Source organism: Sander lucioperca, chromosome 3, assembly GCF_008315115.2.
Source record: "Sander lucioperca isolate FBNREF2018 chromosome 3, SLUC_FBN_1.2, whole genome shotgun sequence".
NCBI lineage: Eukaryota > Metazoa > Chordata > Actinopteri > Perciformes > Percidae > Sander > Sander lucioperca.
The window spans coordinates 27,733,961-27,749,866 of record NC_050175.1 but is presented as its reverse complement, the minus strand read 5'-3'; the positions used below and the strand labels follow the sequence as shown (position 1 = coordinate 27,749,866).

The 15,906-nt window shown below is 40.2% G+C and overlaps 2 protein-coding genes across 8 annotated transcripts in view; both read left to right on the top strand.

The window, feature by feature from the left end:
* map2k5 (mitogen-activated protein kinase kinase 5) overlaps positions 1–10,995 on the top strand; it is an 89,369-nt gene extending 78,374 nt beyond the window's left edge. Inside the window, exons 23-24 of the mRNA XM_031290280.2 lie at positions 2,093–2,095; positions 10,986–10,995. The gene's annotated coding sequence lies outside the window, so the exon portion shown is untranslated. The remainder of the gene's footprint in view (positions 1–2,092; positions 2,096–10,985) is intronic.
* LOC116043625 (SKI family transcriptional corepressor 1 homolog-B-like) lies at positions 3,261–13,095 on the top strand. 7 transcript variants are annotated; one of them, XM_031290452.2, is made up of 9 exons: positions 3,261–3,559; positions 4,739–6,521; positions 7,116–7,206; positions 7,303–7,374; positions 7,546–7,605; positions 9,345–9,419; positions 9,614–9,688; positions 10,320–10,385; positions 11,943–13,095. In XM_031290452.2, exons 2-9 carry the CDS (start codon positions 4,749–4,751, stop codon positions 12,038–12,040), a joined length of 2,310 nt encoding a protein of 769 aa, XP_031146312.1. In that variant the 5' UTR covers positions 3,261–3,559; positions 4,739–4,748; the 3' UTR covers positions 12,041–13,095. The 7 variants fall into 7 exon arrangements, with proteins under 7 accessions (XP_031146312.1, XP_031146311.1, XP_031146309.1 ...); XM_031290451.2 differs by having other exon boundaries at positions 7,543–7,605; positions 11,946–13,095; XM_031290449.2 differs by having other exon boundaries at positions 7,543–7,605.
* Positions 13,096–15,906: the final 2,811 nt, after the last annotated feature.

Sequence of the window (15,906 nt, the reverse complement as noted above, 5' to 3'; positions counted from 1 at the left end):
TATGAAGCACTATATCCGCATATAACCTACATTACTGTTATGTTTGTTGACTTTAATAATTATGACACAGCAAAGGATTTGTGGAATAGGTAAAGCAAGGCAATTTGTATCAAACATGGAGGTAAGTCAAAGTGCGTCGCATAAGGCAAAGAGATGCACTAAACACTAAAAAGGGGAAATACATAAACTCGAAATAACAGTGGAGCAAGAGTAGTTTATAGCCTAATATATTCTAAACTAAAATAGAATACCCAAAGTATTAAGGACAGTACAGGAGAACTTAACTTTCTGGAGTAGTAGCTAGAAGTCCACACTGTGTTTAGTCTTTGACAAAAAATGAGTTGAGCTACACTGTGTCAGTTACAAACCAAAGGCTTATTAAACATTATTTCTAAAAAGCCGTCGCATCCAGTGCCGTGTTCAATAATCCATCAGGTCTGGGTTCACCTGCTGAGTTGGGACTCCTAATGACTTCAACCTGAAGCCATTTATGTTTCAGGTGAAAGGTTTGTTTAAACAATTGAGCGCATATCAATGAGGCCCGGGTAATTTGTATCCAACAGTAATAATAAAGGGCTCGCCTAAAATTACCGCTGAAATGTCTAATTAAAAACTCCTTGCTGCTGATCCAGCCACGTCAGCTCACGTTTCCCCCGGAATAAGCAGCGACAATGGCTGCATTCAAGTCGGCGGTCTAAATAATTAAAAAGAGAGGAATAATTACAGTATAAAATTGTAATTATTGGCGGGTACTGCAGGGGAAGCCTCTTGATGGTGAAAGAGGAGAGGATGCGCTTAGGATCAGGTTCAGCATCAATATTGCATGGAGGTAAAACTGGCCAGCTCCGGCTGCACACAGGCTGATGATGTTTCATACAAACTTCATACACTGGCTTCATACACACGTAATGCACACATTAGCTCCAGTGTATGAAGCGTTTATCTGCTGTTGTGTCACTTCATTCATGATAAACTGTCCAAAAATATACTTACCGTATTTGCCATTTCTTTGGTTTATCTTGGCTGCCTTCTTTGATGTTGGGGAAGCAGCATGACACTATATAACTATAGTCTTTTTTGTTTCTGCAGATTATGTAAAAGCTATGCATGCCAGCTCGGTATCAGTTTGAAGGCGGGGCCGGACTGAGACTTTCTGGGGTCCACGGTGACATTTTTGCTCACTGGCCCCCCTAACCCCCCCGCCCCACGTCAAATACACTTAATATGTACTTTTCGTTTTTTAGGGATTTCTGCTAGCATTGCTCTATATTTTTTGTTATTGTCAAGAAATCCCATGAAAAGACCAAAACCAACATTGCTTTAGTCCTGTATTTTTTGTTTAACCTGTCTGCGGCACTTAGCCTCGAGCCCACTGTTTCCTATTAAACCCAAAACCATAGTTTCCTGAAGACAGCTGGGCACTGTAGTTTTTTAGCATATATTACTCAAACAGGAGGAAATATGGCATTTATTGGGGACTATTTTCAGCAGTGGAGTAATACACAAGTATTTCTGGCAGCAGGACAGTGTGTGTGGAATTGACTCGAAATAAACTTTTGCCCATGGTCAATAAAGTCGCATGTCACTCGATGGAACATGTGACTCATTTTTAGACAATACTTGTTAATAGCTTATATGCAGTGTTGGTGCCAAAGTATAGAATATTACAAGCCTTAGCCTCTCATTTTTAGATACATTTTGGTGTACCTCGGAGTGAATATTGCCCTATTAGTGCACAGCTTGAACACAGGCGTGTAAAAGAATGAAGTCACACAAAAAAAGGTTGTCAACTCCAGCACACTTTCCACACTAGGTTTTATTGAAAGAGTAACGTTTCTGTCATAGACCTTCAGCAGGAGTTAGGACATTACTGAGTGACATTGTCTCCTCGTCTGTGAAGATGTTATTTCATATTGACTGACTGAAACATTATACTTTCAGTCAATATGAAACATTGCTTTTAACTTAAACTGCTGACAGTGTACCTTAATGGCGAATAAAATGGACTGTGAATGTGACAATGGACAACACTATAATCCAACTAATACTGGATGATACCAAGAGTTAATGGATATTTAACTGATATTATCAGATAGTGATATATGGGTCCATAGTCCTTTTTTTTTAACATAACACCTTGAACACATAATATAAACAAACATTGTTGATAACGATCCCTTAAATATGTTTGGGGATTTTTTATGATTGTGATCAATAGGCTGTATGTATAAGTGGTCCATTTAACAGTTGAAAAATAAACCTGTCAGCGCTCTCTTGTGTCTTTTGCATTTTGGTAATGGAACTTCTTATCTACACTGACACGATGTGTATCTGCAATAAGCTAATACCGCCTGGGTGATTCATCAGTCTAGTTCTGACACTCAGTCACAGGATGGAGAAGATTATTTCTCCATACATTTATTATCATTTTTCAACTATAATCCAACCTCTGAAATACAACCTAGTCATACTGTAGGGGACTTCATGTAGCATCACCCAGGAAAAGGGTTCTGTTGAAGGCATGGCTCTTTTTTCCATTTATGATTCAACATATCAATGTTCAATTTCCTCCTTCCACTCACAGATTCCATTCGTCTGTCTGTCTGTCTGTCTGTCTGTCTGTCTGTCTGTCTGTCTGTCCACCTGCTGCAGGGGACAGACGGGACATTTGCTTGGAGTCTGGCCTCAGGCATCATCGTCACGATTCCATCGCAAACATAAAACATCTTAAAACGACGAACAACAGACGTTTTTTTCTGTCCTTCATTTATTTCTTCCTTTCTTCCTTCTTCTGATCGCTCAGGCCTCAGATTGATTTCCGTGGCCGGTGTGGAAGCCAAACAGATGGCCATGTGTAACTTGATAAATGAGCCCGGGCCTTTTGTCGTTCTTGTTCCCCTCCAAAGTGCCACTCGCAAGTCTATGTTCTGTTGCTCTTTTAATAATGTAGAAACAAATATATTTATAAACAGGGGTCTTTTAGGGCCAACATTTGGGCTCGGCAGGGCCAATGGGGCGCGCGTTTCTGATCATGTTTGCGCGTCAGAGCTGAACAATTGTGAATTATCAAAACTGGTGAATAGCAGCTCGGCACGCCTTAGAGAAAGAGAGAGAGAGAGAAAGAAAGAGAGAGAGAGAGAGTGTGGCTATTACACATCAGCAGCGTGACATAGAGAGAGAGAGAGAGAGAGAGAGAGAGTGTGTGTGTGTGTGTGTGTGTGTGTGTGTGTGTGTGTGTGTGTGTGTGTGTGTGTGTGTGTGTGTGTGAAAGAGAGAGAGAGAGAAAGAGAGAGAGAGAGAGAGAGAGAGGTGTCCATGTGCTTCCTGTCTACACGCCATTCACCTCCCCGGGATCCAGCGGGATGGAGGTCCTGTCTGCTGCACTGAAATAAAGAAAGACTCCAGCTCAGAGTTTCTGCTGTCAGACCGCCTTGTCTGTAACATCTTCCCCCTCTGGACTCACCGGGCCTGCATTTTCATCAATTTATTTATATTAATTATCTTCTTTTTTTTCCATCCCTAACCCTGTTGGAGTGTGTTGTTTATTTAGGAGAGAAAGGTATGTGTTTTTAATTAATAACAATTTAGATAGAAATCGTGATAATTTTGCAGTTGCTCTTTACATTTCTTTGCAAAAATAGATTATAAATAAACGTCAAATGTCGGTTAATCACTCCCTCTGAAATAGTTGGATGCATGTCGGTTGTTTAAAAGCCATTAAAGCCGCGGCGGGCTGTTTGCATGTTCTGTATGTTGGCGGCCTCCGCGGTGACGAGATGCAAAAAGTAAGTATGCGTAGAGAACGTGAGATGGGCCTGCTTCAACCTAATTCCGAGCAACTGTCTGAGGCTAATCTGCGCAGGAGCTTTTAATTATATATAGGGCTAGTCTTTCATTAACAATGCGAAGACGCGCTCGTGGATCTGCATGCGCAATTGCCAAGAAAAGCAGCTTATAGTTGTTCTTTTCCTCTCTGCTAAGCGCATTGGCGCAGCTCAGGCTGCATTTTCCTTCTGTCCTTATCCGCGTATAAGGATCTTATGTTACTCTTAAGTAGTTGCCCAGTAAGTGACTGAGCCGATTTGAAGATAAGAGGAGCAGCAGATCCACCTCCGCGCAGGATCCAGGATAACCTGAGAGAGGAGGCCAAATACACGGCGGAATCAACCGATACGAGAAATGATTAACAACACGTCGGATTGATTTCACTTTTCAATATAAACTCCTGCAAAAGGCGGATGTTAGTTATATTTGGTATTCTTTTAAAACATGTTTTATTAAGATGATTATTATTATGCCCCATGAATGTCAACATTAAGAGGCCTACTACTGCTACAGCTAGCCTACTTAATTATTATTATTATTATTATTATTATTATTATTATTATTATTATTATTATTATTATTATTATTATTAATAATAATAATATTAATACTATTATTAGTGTAATATTATTGTTATGTTATATTTACCATATTTTGTGGATAAAAACATGACACTGTCCTCGTATCATTTCTATTTGACTCACATTTTGGAATTTGGAAAACACTATTTTTCTGTCTTTAACATATTTAGCCTATGTATTTTTTTTATTATTTGTTTTTAGTACCATTTTTTCACGAGTTAAATAATTTGAAGATGATGCACTTAAGGTATTGTGCTTTTGAATCGTGTCAAACAGCCCCCCCCCCCACCCCCCCACCCCCGCCTCACTCCAGTGTTCTCTTTGATTGACAGGCTTCCAGGGATGGAGTCGATGCCCGGACAGCTTCGAGACGCGGGACGAGACGCCAGCTCCTCCCCGAATTCAAAGCAGGACGCACCGAGCTTCTCCGGCCCCAGCTCCCTCAAACCAAACCAAGTGAGTGAGACTGCCCTGTACGGGGTGCCCATCGTATGTCTGGTCATAGACGGTAAGGAGAGACTCTGCCTGGCGCAGATTTCTAACACCCTGCTGAAAAACTACAGCTACAACGAGATACACAACCGCCGGGTCGCTTTGGGCATCACCTGTGTGCAGTGCACCCCCGTCCAGCTGGAGCTCCTGCGGCGCGCCGGAGCCATGCCCATCTCCTCCAGGCGCTGCGGCATGATCACCAAACGGGAGGCCGAGAGGCTCTGCAAGTCCTTCCTGGGAGCGCACAGCCCCCCAAAGCTACCAGAAAATTTCGCATTTGATGTGACTCATGATTGCGCCTGGGGCTCCAGGGGCAGCTTCATACCCGCCAGATACAACAGCTCCAGAGCAAAGTGCATCAAGTGCAGCTTTTGCAACATGTATTTCTCCCCAAATAAATTCATTTTCCACTCTCATCGCACCACAGAGTCCAAGTATCTGCAGCCGGACGCGGCCAACTTCAATTCGTGGAGACGGCACCTGAAACTGACGGACAAAAAACAATCTGATGACATTCACCACGCGTGGGAGGATGTTAAGGCCATGTTCAACGGGGGGAGTAGAAAGAGGACTCTGCCCATGAGCGGCTCGGGAATGTCCTCGTCGATGAAATCACAGGCCTCGTCCAGCCTGGCCCAAACCAGTTCTCCTGAGATCCCTCACAAAACTTTACGGTGCGACGACAATCAGGGGAATAATAACCTGAGTTTGTCGAGCGGCGCACGGACCTACCCAGTCATCCCAGTGCCCAGCAAGAGCTTTGGCATGCTTCAGAAAATCCCCCCACCTCTGTTCTCCCACCACCCCTATGGCTTCCCCAGCTATGGACTATGTCAGAAAAAAAGCGACGGTTTGCCTGATGCGAACAAAACCAATATCTCTGGTGTGTTTTGGCCTGGCGCGAAGGACGCCCTCTATCCTGCTTTCCCTATGTTTTGGCCTACAGCTGGCGGCCTACCCATGCCGCCCTACCCGGGGTCGCCACCCAAACCTCTTCCAGAGCTGCCAGGCGTCCGGCAGGGAGAGCTCGACCTATCGGACCAAAGCGACCGGGGCGCAAACACACCCAAAGACACCAACCACCACCCTCCCAATCAGCAGGACGGCGTAGAGCGCTGTTCCAGCTCCCAGTCCTCATCCACCAGGAACGACGAGGACAAGTCCGGGGACGAGACCCCCCAGAGGAAAATCAACTACATTTCGGCCTTCAGACCCGTAGTCAAAGACGCGGAGACCATCGCCAAACTCTACGGCAACCGAGACAGCTACGGCGTGCGCCCTGGCTACCTGTCCCCGGATTTTATCAGCGAGAGCTCCAGTTATAGATCGATATCACCGGACAGGGACAGCGTGGTGGACGAGGACGACGACGACCCGGACGTAGATGTGGAGTCCAGCCGAGGACAAGATGAGGAGGAAGCGATCCAGATCTCTCCGGGAGGGGAGCACCATGACTCCCCTGGGCCGGACCGGGTCTCCTCGGGTGCTGAGGAGAGCCAGGAGCAGCCTGCCGCCTCCAGCCCCGCAGCAGCAGCAGCAGCAGCAGCATCACCGGAGCACTCCGTGCACACTGGCTCATCAGACGAGGACAGACGGATGCGTAATGGCTCTCCTCTTCATGAAGTAAGATTAGATTAAATGAAACTTTAATGATCCCCGTGGGGGAAGTCGAATTGTCGCAGTTGTGGAGAATATGAATATAGTTTATAGAAGAGAGGAGGCCGATAAAAATGTAATCAGGATCAATTGGCCTGGAATTTAAAACATCCCAGTGTAGATATTAGCATATTTTCTAAACATTAATAAGAATACATGTTAATAGGGCGACCTAGTGTTTTGGGAAAATTGTCATTTAACTTCCCTTCTTGAAGTGCCGTTGAGCAAGGCAGCAAGGGCGATGTTTAACTCTACGATCATGAATTGATCACACATACAAAAAGATCATTTGTGATATCATTTGTACTAATGTATTTTCAATCAGGATAATCAAGGTATAAAACCCTAATGCATCCTTATTTATTCCCGTTGTCTGTTCTGTCTAAGGCATTATTTTACCCCGCATTAGTGCTCTTAATGCAAAACCTTCAGCATCTTCACAACAAATTACAAGGCTGCTGGTTTTTTGAAGAAAAAAAGGCCTCAATTATGTAAAGAACTGCAGTAAATGACACACAATTGTTCTGCGTTATTGAACATGATTGTCTGCTCATTTTACAGGTGTACGCTCATGAAAAGGACGGCCACGTGTTCCTGAACGAGCCTTCGCCGTTTGTGTCGAAACACTCGAGCAGCCCCCGCAGATCCAACGGTAATTATTTGGCCAATTTATGGTTCGGTTATTAATGCAAATTGGGGCGTTTTTGTCTCTTTTAATTTAACATGTGTGCGGCTTGTTTATGTTTAGGTGTTCATCACGTTTCTGAAATTCAGAACCAACGCAACACAACATCCTATCAGGAGCAAAAGGACAGACAAGGTTTCTAATGATTCTGTTTTTTATATTTAAAAAAATTAATAAAAAATCCACCCATACTAATCTATTGTATCTGCTTTAGCTACTGTATTTTTTTAGAAGCCCTTTTCAGTATCTTTGTTATATAGATGACTTCTTTGTAGGTTAAATAAGTTCTTCATTGTTGTTGTGCAGATGGAGCTTTACGCATCGATATCAGCGTGCATGAAAGAGATTTGGAGAACATGGCTAAAGGTAAGAGGCTGTTTTTAGGGTCAAGAGAGGAAAAACTGTAGCAGGTGATTCATTGTCATCAGTAATTATTCCTGTTTTGATTTGTAATTTGCCAGCCAGCAAATATATATTTACAGAGCAGCTCAACGACTCACAGGGCCTGATCAGCACGTTTGATTAAGACAGCTTTTGTTATTTTTAAATGTAAGGAATACAATGCAATACAATATAGCAAATTCAATGGTATTTAGGTTGAATTTCTGAAATCTATAAACCCAAATTAAACTCGAGTTGAATTAGAGTTGTTTAATAAAAAAATAAAAATAAATAAACGTGGGTATTATATTAATATTAAACATTGCATTCCACCTCGTTTTAAACGCAGCTAAAGGCCCACTGCCTGCTAAAGATGACGTGCCAAAATCTAAATGTGAATTTACATTTTGTTAGGCCTAAAGTGTTTCCATAGTTGTTAACCACTTAATCACGAGATGTGGGAGTTTTGACTTATTATTGTAAGAGGAAATCGTTTAGAGGCTATTAATATTTTAACGAACAGAGCTATAACCCCGAGGCACGGCAGCTAATTATTTTACAACGCTTGGAAAAACCCTGGGACTCCATTATTGTCGTCTCAACCTCCGGGCAGTGCATGGCAATTACTGTGGCAGCGCGCGGGAGGAAAGCTGTGGAATGGTTGTTATCAAGGATGTAAACGATGTAAACGCACCTGAAGTCGGTTTACTGGACTGACATAAATCTTTATGTGCAGAAACTCAAAATATATCATAGTAAGTGGAATTAAATTGGTGTGAGGTAGATTGGGATAGAGAAGGACTTGTTTTTTTTATGATTTTTGCAGGTAGCCTATTTGTGTTGTTATTGGGGGTTATTTGCATTATGGTGCATGCTTTCTTTTTCCTTTTTTTTTTTTTTTTTTTTTTTACAAGTATTTGTATTGTTTTAAAGAAGATACAATATACAGTGCAACATTACAATGTCAATTATAACAAGACATCTTTCTATTAACCCCATCCCACCCACAACAAACCCTTGTGCCAAGGGAGAGGACAGATAAAGAAACACCTTTCTTCTATTACTCATGATAGCAACATAGTGTAATTAGTGTGCTTTACAATTCTTAGCAGTTATTAAGAGGGAAGTGTAGTAAGTCTTTCAAAGTAAGCCAGTAAAGGTTCCCAATTTTTGTAAAATGTTCTGGTTGATGCTCTTAGAAAGTCTTTGATTTCCTAATATAACATCCTAATATCAAAAAGCCATGTGGAGGCTTTTGGTGGTGTAGATGATTTCCATTCCATAAGTATTCTCCGTCGTGCTATTAAGGTTGCAAAAGCAACAACACCATCCTTACTATTGGGCATTACAAAATCACCCTCTTGTACCCCAAACACGGCCATTGTAGGGCTAGGTTGTAGATCCAAATCAAAGGTGTAATTTAAGACCTTAAATATTGATGCCCAGAACTCTCTCAATCTGGAACATGACCAAAACATGTGAAGTAAATCTGCTCTGTCCATTCTACATCTGTCACAGATGTCATCCATGTCAGAGTATATTTTGGCCAGCTTAATCTTACTATAGTGCGGTCCATGCTTTCTTATTGCATCACTTCCTCCTGTAGGTGTCAGATGGGGTATGTGCCAGGGTTTTAGGGTGAATAATTAATGACATTTCCTTGCAGCAGATGAAAAATAAGTTGGTGTTGAAATTGACAATTGTTTTGGCTTTTGGCATTGCAGAGGAATTGCAGAAGCAGCTTGTGGAACAAGTGGAGTTGAGGAAAAAGTTGGAGAGAGAATTTCAGCATTTAAAAGGTAGGACAAATGTGAGTTCAAGTCACAGAGAGCTGTGTTTTGCATCTTTGTTCGCATCTTAAACCCTGTGCTTGCGGCCCGTGTTAGGAGAAGAGCCAGTTGTATTTTATTCTTTGAATCCAGGAACATGTCTTTGAATGTATCCCCACAATGTCAGAGAGTTTCCATCTGATGTGGCCTTCGGTACTGTTCAGATAATTTTCAGGATCAAATGAAGCGTGAGCTGTCCTACAGAGAGGAAATGGTCCAGCAGCTGCAGATTGTTCGAGGTTGGTCTCTATCTTCCTCTCTCTCTCTCTCTCTCTGTACTTTGTTCCTCCATAGATTATGACTGTTAAGCGGATATAGATCAATGCTCTTTAAGTTTGTGGGAAAAACTAATTTGAGTCACAAAAACAACATTTAAGTAACATATGCCATATCAAGCAATCCGAACCAACTAGCCCTGAACTAAAAAAAGAAAGGAAAAGTGACACTTGCATATTGAAATATTAACAATTTGTGTCCAGCCTTTTTCCTGTAAACTCCATATTTCTTCTCCTGCAGTCGAGTAAATTATTATGTAGATATCAGAAGGTGAAACTGAAACCACATTGTTTTGTTTGCAAAGGTTATTTTCTCCTAAATCATGCTCTGGAAAATTGACTAGACAGACCATTATGTAGTGCTGTATCAGTTACATGCAGAAGACAGCAACTAATGCCACCCGTTAAAGGATTGGTTTAATGTTACAGATGTTTAAATACAGGGTTCAAGTACACAGAGAGGGTCACTCTAAATACCATAGGGGCAAGCGGCATGCATTACACTCCTCTACCTCAGATGCATCGCAGCAGCTCACTTCAATCTTCTTTTTTTTTTAATTCCTTTTTTGACCATTTATTTTTTATTTTTGGATAGACACTTTGTGCAGCGAGTTGGACCAAGAGAGAAAGGCTCGTTATGCAATACAGCAGAAGCTAAAAGGTAAATTTATCTGGTCCAAAAGAGGAACATGAATACATGTCATTTTGTGCCGACAACATAAATATGCAAGTGCTACTTTTTTATATATATATATATATATATAAAACACCTCCTGTGATCAGTGTGACTGATATTTGTAGTAAGACACAATTAAAGTGATGAGGAATCCACAATACTTGTTCTGTGCAAAATATTATAAAGTATATATACTATAAAATTAAAAAAAGCTAATTTGAGGTTTCAGCAATCTGAATTTGTCAAATTCAGTGTCCTTTCAATACAATGTTCCCTTTGGTTTTGTCACTAATCCACCACCAGAGCTCAGCATTGAAACGTTGTCTATAAATGTGTTTGTGTGCACATAAAAAAAGCCTGAGTGGAAACATTGAAAATGAAATTAAAAAAAATATTGCTAACTGCGTGTCAATCACTGCTCATGCACACGCATTCATTCTCCCTTGTGGGGGGAGGGGCTTAGGAGAACGTTTTGGGCTTTAACGGAAAGGGGGGGAGGGACTGAGAAGTTGTTGATGTTCAAATTTTTTGGCTAAGTCCTCTTCCCAATCCTACCTACAGCACCTTTAAAAGTCCACTGAAGAGACTTAAAATAGCAGCAGATGAAAACAGCAGATCTGTGTGGAGCCATGAGGCAACTGTAACCTTCAGCTTTAACTCAACATGAAACAAACATAAATGCTACATTTCTATCATGTTTTCTGCGCTTTGAGTGAGCTCTTTTAATTACGTCATCTTGTTGCGCCTTCTTACGACGCAATGGTTTAATGGTATTTGACTGGAGAAATAGCATCTCCAGCTGTTTGTCTCAATAAACAAACTGGATGGAAAAGCGCGTTGATTCTCATTTTCTTTTGCCAATCTGAAAATTCGGTTAAAATTTACACTACATTTGGATGAAAACCTGTCTCTGTGTTATGAAATCACACAGAGAAAATATTGTACTTCAAAATATCAAGTGGAAGATGCCTATGTGTGACTCAGGCTGCTGAAGCCTTCAATAAGCTTCACCTAAACTTTAGAAGTATTTTATTTTTATAGAACAAGGACTGTGGATTTTGTCCCCCATCACTTACAACGTGATCTCATGGGAAGGCACTTTTAAAGACAATTTTGCGTGTTACGCTTGTCATTTAACGCCCTGTTGTCATTCCCGTTTTAAACACAGGGTTAACGTTGTGAATTCAAACGTTTGTATGACAGTGTTGTTGTCATTACTTAGAATTCCTCATGGGGACGGCAGAAACTACGCACTATAGCTTTAAATAAGTATACGTTTGTTGTTAATGTGTTAATGTTAACTTAAATTAAGTTACCTACGTTAAATATTGACAGGAGGATCAATTACAATGACCAAGAAACAGTTTCAATGTAGATATGAGCGTGGTCGTGTTGTTTTAAGAGAGACTTTAAACCTATCATTTAACATTAAGTGACAAAGACAAAAAATAAATAAACGTCCACCTGTAATCTGAGCAATCATTTGTGAGTGTTGTCTGTGTTAGTCTGCATGTTCTCACTGATGGACTCGTTCCTCCCCAGAAGCTCATGACGCCCTTCACCATTTCTCCTGCAAGATGCTCACCCCTCGTCAGTGTACCGGAGCCTGCACCTTCAAACCTCCGCTGCTGCCTCCCTAGTGCCCGGCACCACACTGCACCACCCTGCACCTGACCCCAGCTCAGCCAAAAAAACACACACACACACACACACACACACACACACACACACACACACACACTGGTCTGCCTCGAGAGCTCTCATGTGTTCAACTCCCACCTGTAACCCAAGGGTTACCAACCTGCTGTATAGATACACCACTGATTTTCGTGAAGATTGAATGAAGTGAAGATTCGGAGGTTTTGGCAGCGCCACCCCAGAAAAAAGAACTGAACTCTTGACTAAAACAGATCTTAAACATGAAGTACATTCAAATGATTGTTGATCTGAAGCTGCAAAGCTCAAAACCAAGGAGTCTACTCTGAAAAGAAAAAACAGCACTATATACATATATATATCACGTGACGATGTGCAATGGCTCGTATAATTGTGATATTAAGTTCAAAATGTATCTCATTTATTAAGCTTTTGTTGCTTGTTTGAAAGTCTTGGGTTTTGACATATATTTGTTATTTATCTTGTCTTTGGTTTAATTTATCGTTTAGATTCTTTGTAACACTGTGTATGTCGTTAAGCACTTTAAATGGGCAACATTTCTGAATTTGACCATGCCGTCCTATACCAAATTCCTTTATCAAAAAACTTTGTTTAAAATAGAGTACATTATTATGAGCACTTACTTCATCGGCCGTTCAGGATTGACATTAAATAATAATAATAATATTTTCTGTCATGCAAACTTTGAAGTGATAATTTAAAAAAACAACAGTTGAGCCATTTATAGATATCATGTACAGTTTAGACTGAGTATTTTAACACAAATTTGATCCCATCATTTTCTCTGTTTCAGGGTTTTTTCTATCATTACATGCATCTGTAAGTCACAACAGACTAAACCAAAACCTTTCCTATCATCTGATGGTGTTTTTATAAGGAGAAGACACTGTAAAAAAGTGTGTGTAATCTGCCATTCACACAGCTGCATTTCATTTTCTCTCATTTGTTGTTTCTGGCACAATCTACCTTCCCCATTTATGTATGTACCCATGTCAATATAAATAAAATGTGAAAGCCACTTTCTGCTTTCTATCCTTGCCTTTTCTGTTTCTTCCACTGGTGTAAGCACATACTGACACCTACTGGCCTCCACACAGAAGAACTCCTCATCAAATGGATCATATTTCCTAAAATTGTATTTGAGCTCAACATGATCTCTTTCATTAGGCGGCTACATCAGTGCATGACATGTCCAGTCAACTTATAATGTTTGACGTCTAGTCAGGGGAGCAGGCTGATCTAATAGTGAAATCTAATTCTTCTGATGGGAGGACTAATAGATATTGATTACACGGTTCTCGGCCCCTGGATGCTTCGTACTGAGACAGATACTCACATAATGTCACTGACACACAATGAATGTTAATTTTCTGTGAACGTAATTGCCCTCCATGGCAAAGCCGGTTCCCTGTGAATACTAACAAGGCCCGCGAAGATGAACTGAACTACTGTGGGAATGATTGGCTGCTTTAATGTCTTTTTATTTAGCTGTTTATCATTAAGAATACTCTGATTAAGGTTGATATGCGGTGACAAGCATGGATGGATTATGTGACAATGGGACTCTAGGCACAGACATGTAAACCCCAGCACTCCTCATACATGAGAGATGCAAAACGACTACAAGTGACATAGCCGTGTGTGTTGTTTAAAGTCTTTTTGTGTCTTTTTTGTTGTTTTGTGTCTCTTTGTGGTCATTTTTAGTCCCTTGTTTTGTTTTTTCTTTGTGGTTCCTTTTGCCTCTTTTTGCAGTCTTTTTGTGTCTCTCTGTTGTAATTTTTCATTTCTTTTTTGTTGTTTTATATCTCTTTGTAGTCATTTTGGGTGTCTTTGTGGTAATTTTGACTCTCTGTGGTTGTTTTGCGTCTCTTTTTAGTTGTTTTGTTTCTCTGTGTAGTCGTTTTGCTTATTTTTGTGAGTTTTTTGCGTCTCTATGTGGCCATTTTGTGTCTCTTTGTGGTAAAATTGCGTCTTTTTGTTGTAGTTTTGCGTTTCTTTGTGGTCATTTTGTATTTTGTTTGTAGTGGTTTTGTGCCTCTTTTTAGCCCTGGAGCCTCCTGACCTCTGGGCCCAGTAGACCCGTTCAGTAATCCATTCATAGTGACAAGTGGGGGAAAAGTCTCCTTAACAAGGTGATTTCAGGCTTTTCTAAAAACCCTCTGAGTTGAACTGTAAACTGAGGACCAAAGGCCTGAAAGCTGCTGACTACTGGCATGATAAATTATTTCATGATAATTTCATAATTATGCAACTTTAAAAATTAAAGTAGGACTTAAGGCACTCATTCAAAATGTGCCCTGTGTTCCCACAATGCTCTGTGGTGCATGTACTGTATATGACGCATTGGCAATAAACAAAAAATAAAAAAATATACTAGATGAGACCAAGTAAAGTACCCCGTTTACATATTACCACAACTTAATGATATACTGATGTTGTATTACTTAGTGAACATGAGGGTTTATTTCATACATATAAGAAAAACTAAAATAATTGACAAAATAAGTAATCGAAAATTAACAAAAAATATATGAATTTAAGAAAAGGTCCTGAACACACACACACACACACACACACAACAGGTTTTTATATCTGGTATTGTTTAAGGTTGGGCAATATGACCATAAATACCATGGGAAAATATGAATTAGTTTACTATCAGAGAGTTTTTCATAGTTCTTTCTTTCTCACCATGGTTTGCATTGTGAAAAATGTCAATTGGCAGGACTGCTTTGTGGCAATGTTGGATCTTTATATGACCTTTGCATCAATTTGATTGAATATGTTTGCTGAAGAAGTACTTGTAAGTACAAGTAAAAATCAAGCATTCAAAATGTTTAATTCAATTCAAGGAGACAAGTATTGAATTGAAAAAGTAACTTTAGCTGGAAAAATGAATGTACTGGTGTAAAAAGTGCAATAATTAAATTAAATGTAATTGTGTTGACATACAAAGTAGATGAAAATGGAAACATGTAAGTAAAGTACAAGTACCTCAAATGTATACTTAAGCAGAATACTCTTGTCTTTCTACTAGTGGGATTAGTCAGCTTTTCATCCATATATTATATCCATAAACTGTTTTTCAGTTGATTTTCTATATCATGACCTATGTAAATTGATATATTAATATCAAAATATAGAATTGTACAAACAGTGCTGTAATCGAGGATCTTATCCATAATACTCCTAGTGTTGTTTACATGTTCTTAACGTAAACAGCTGTTTGTTTTCCTGCTGCTCCACAGTGAGTGCATTTACACAAGCTTAGATAATAAATCCATACATAGTAATATCAAACATTTTAAAAGAAGAATGATGTTTTATCATATTGTCTCACAGTATTTGCAGTGTGTACTACTGATCAATCATTTGCTTGTATAAACATATGTGGTCAGCGGACACCTGTCCCATCACCGGCCATCAACAATACAGCAGATGGCAGCGCTACATAATGACATAATAAAACCTCTGGGATTCGCTCTCATATGAAACAAGCAGCAGAACTAGTTTGTCAATAGATTCTTTGTATGGACCTTGAGGGAAGGACCATTTTCTGAAAATGGATTTGGGCATAAAGCCTAATGTGTTTGGTGTGATAGTGAATTTTTGTTCAGTATGGAACTATAAAACCATTGTACCAAGCAAATATGTCATTGCTTCAGAACAGATATGCTATACAGGCAGTAATTCAGGACAAAACACTGAAGAGGATCTGGACCTGAGAGTTCACTTCATGGTATTTTGGATTCACCTACATTTGCAATGATATGGCGCCACCTACTGGCTTTACAGGCACTAAATCCTTTGCTGTGCTTTGAGTTTCTCC

Bases quoted from the DNA above. Each gene is read 5' to 3' on its own strand.
- LOC116043625 (XM_031290449.2), top strand. From the start codon at position 4,749: ATGGAGTCGATGCCCGGACAGCTTCGAGACGCGGGACGAGACGCCAGC. The intron at 6,522-7,115 runs GTAAGATTAGAT...CTCATTTTACAG, and splicing joins ATGGCTCTCCTCTTCATGAA to GTGTACGCTCATGAAAAGGA. The intron at 7,606-9,344 runs GTAAGAGGCTGT...TTGGCATTGCAG, and splicing joins TTTGGAGAACATGGCTAAAG to AGGAATTGCAGAAGCAGCTT.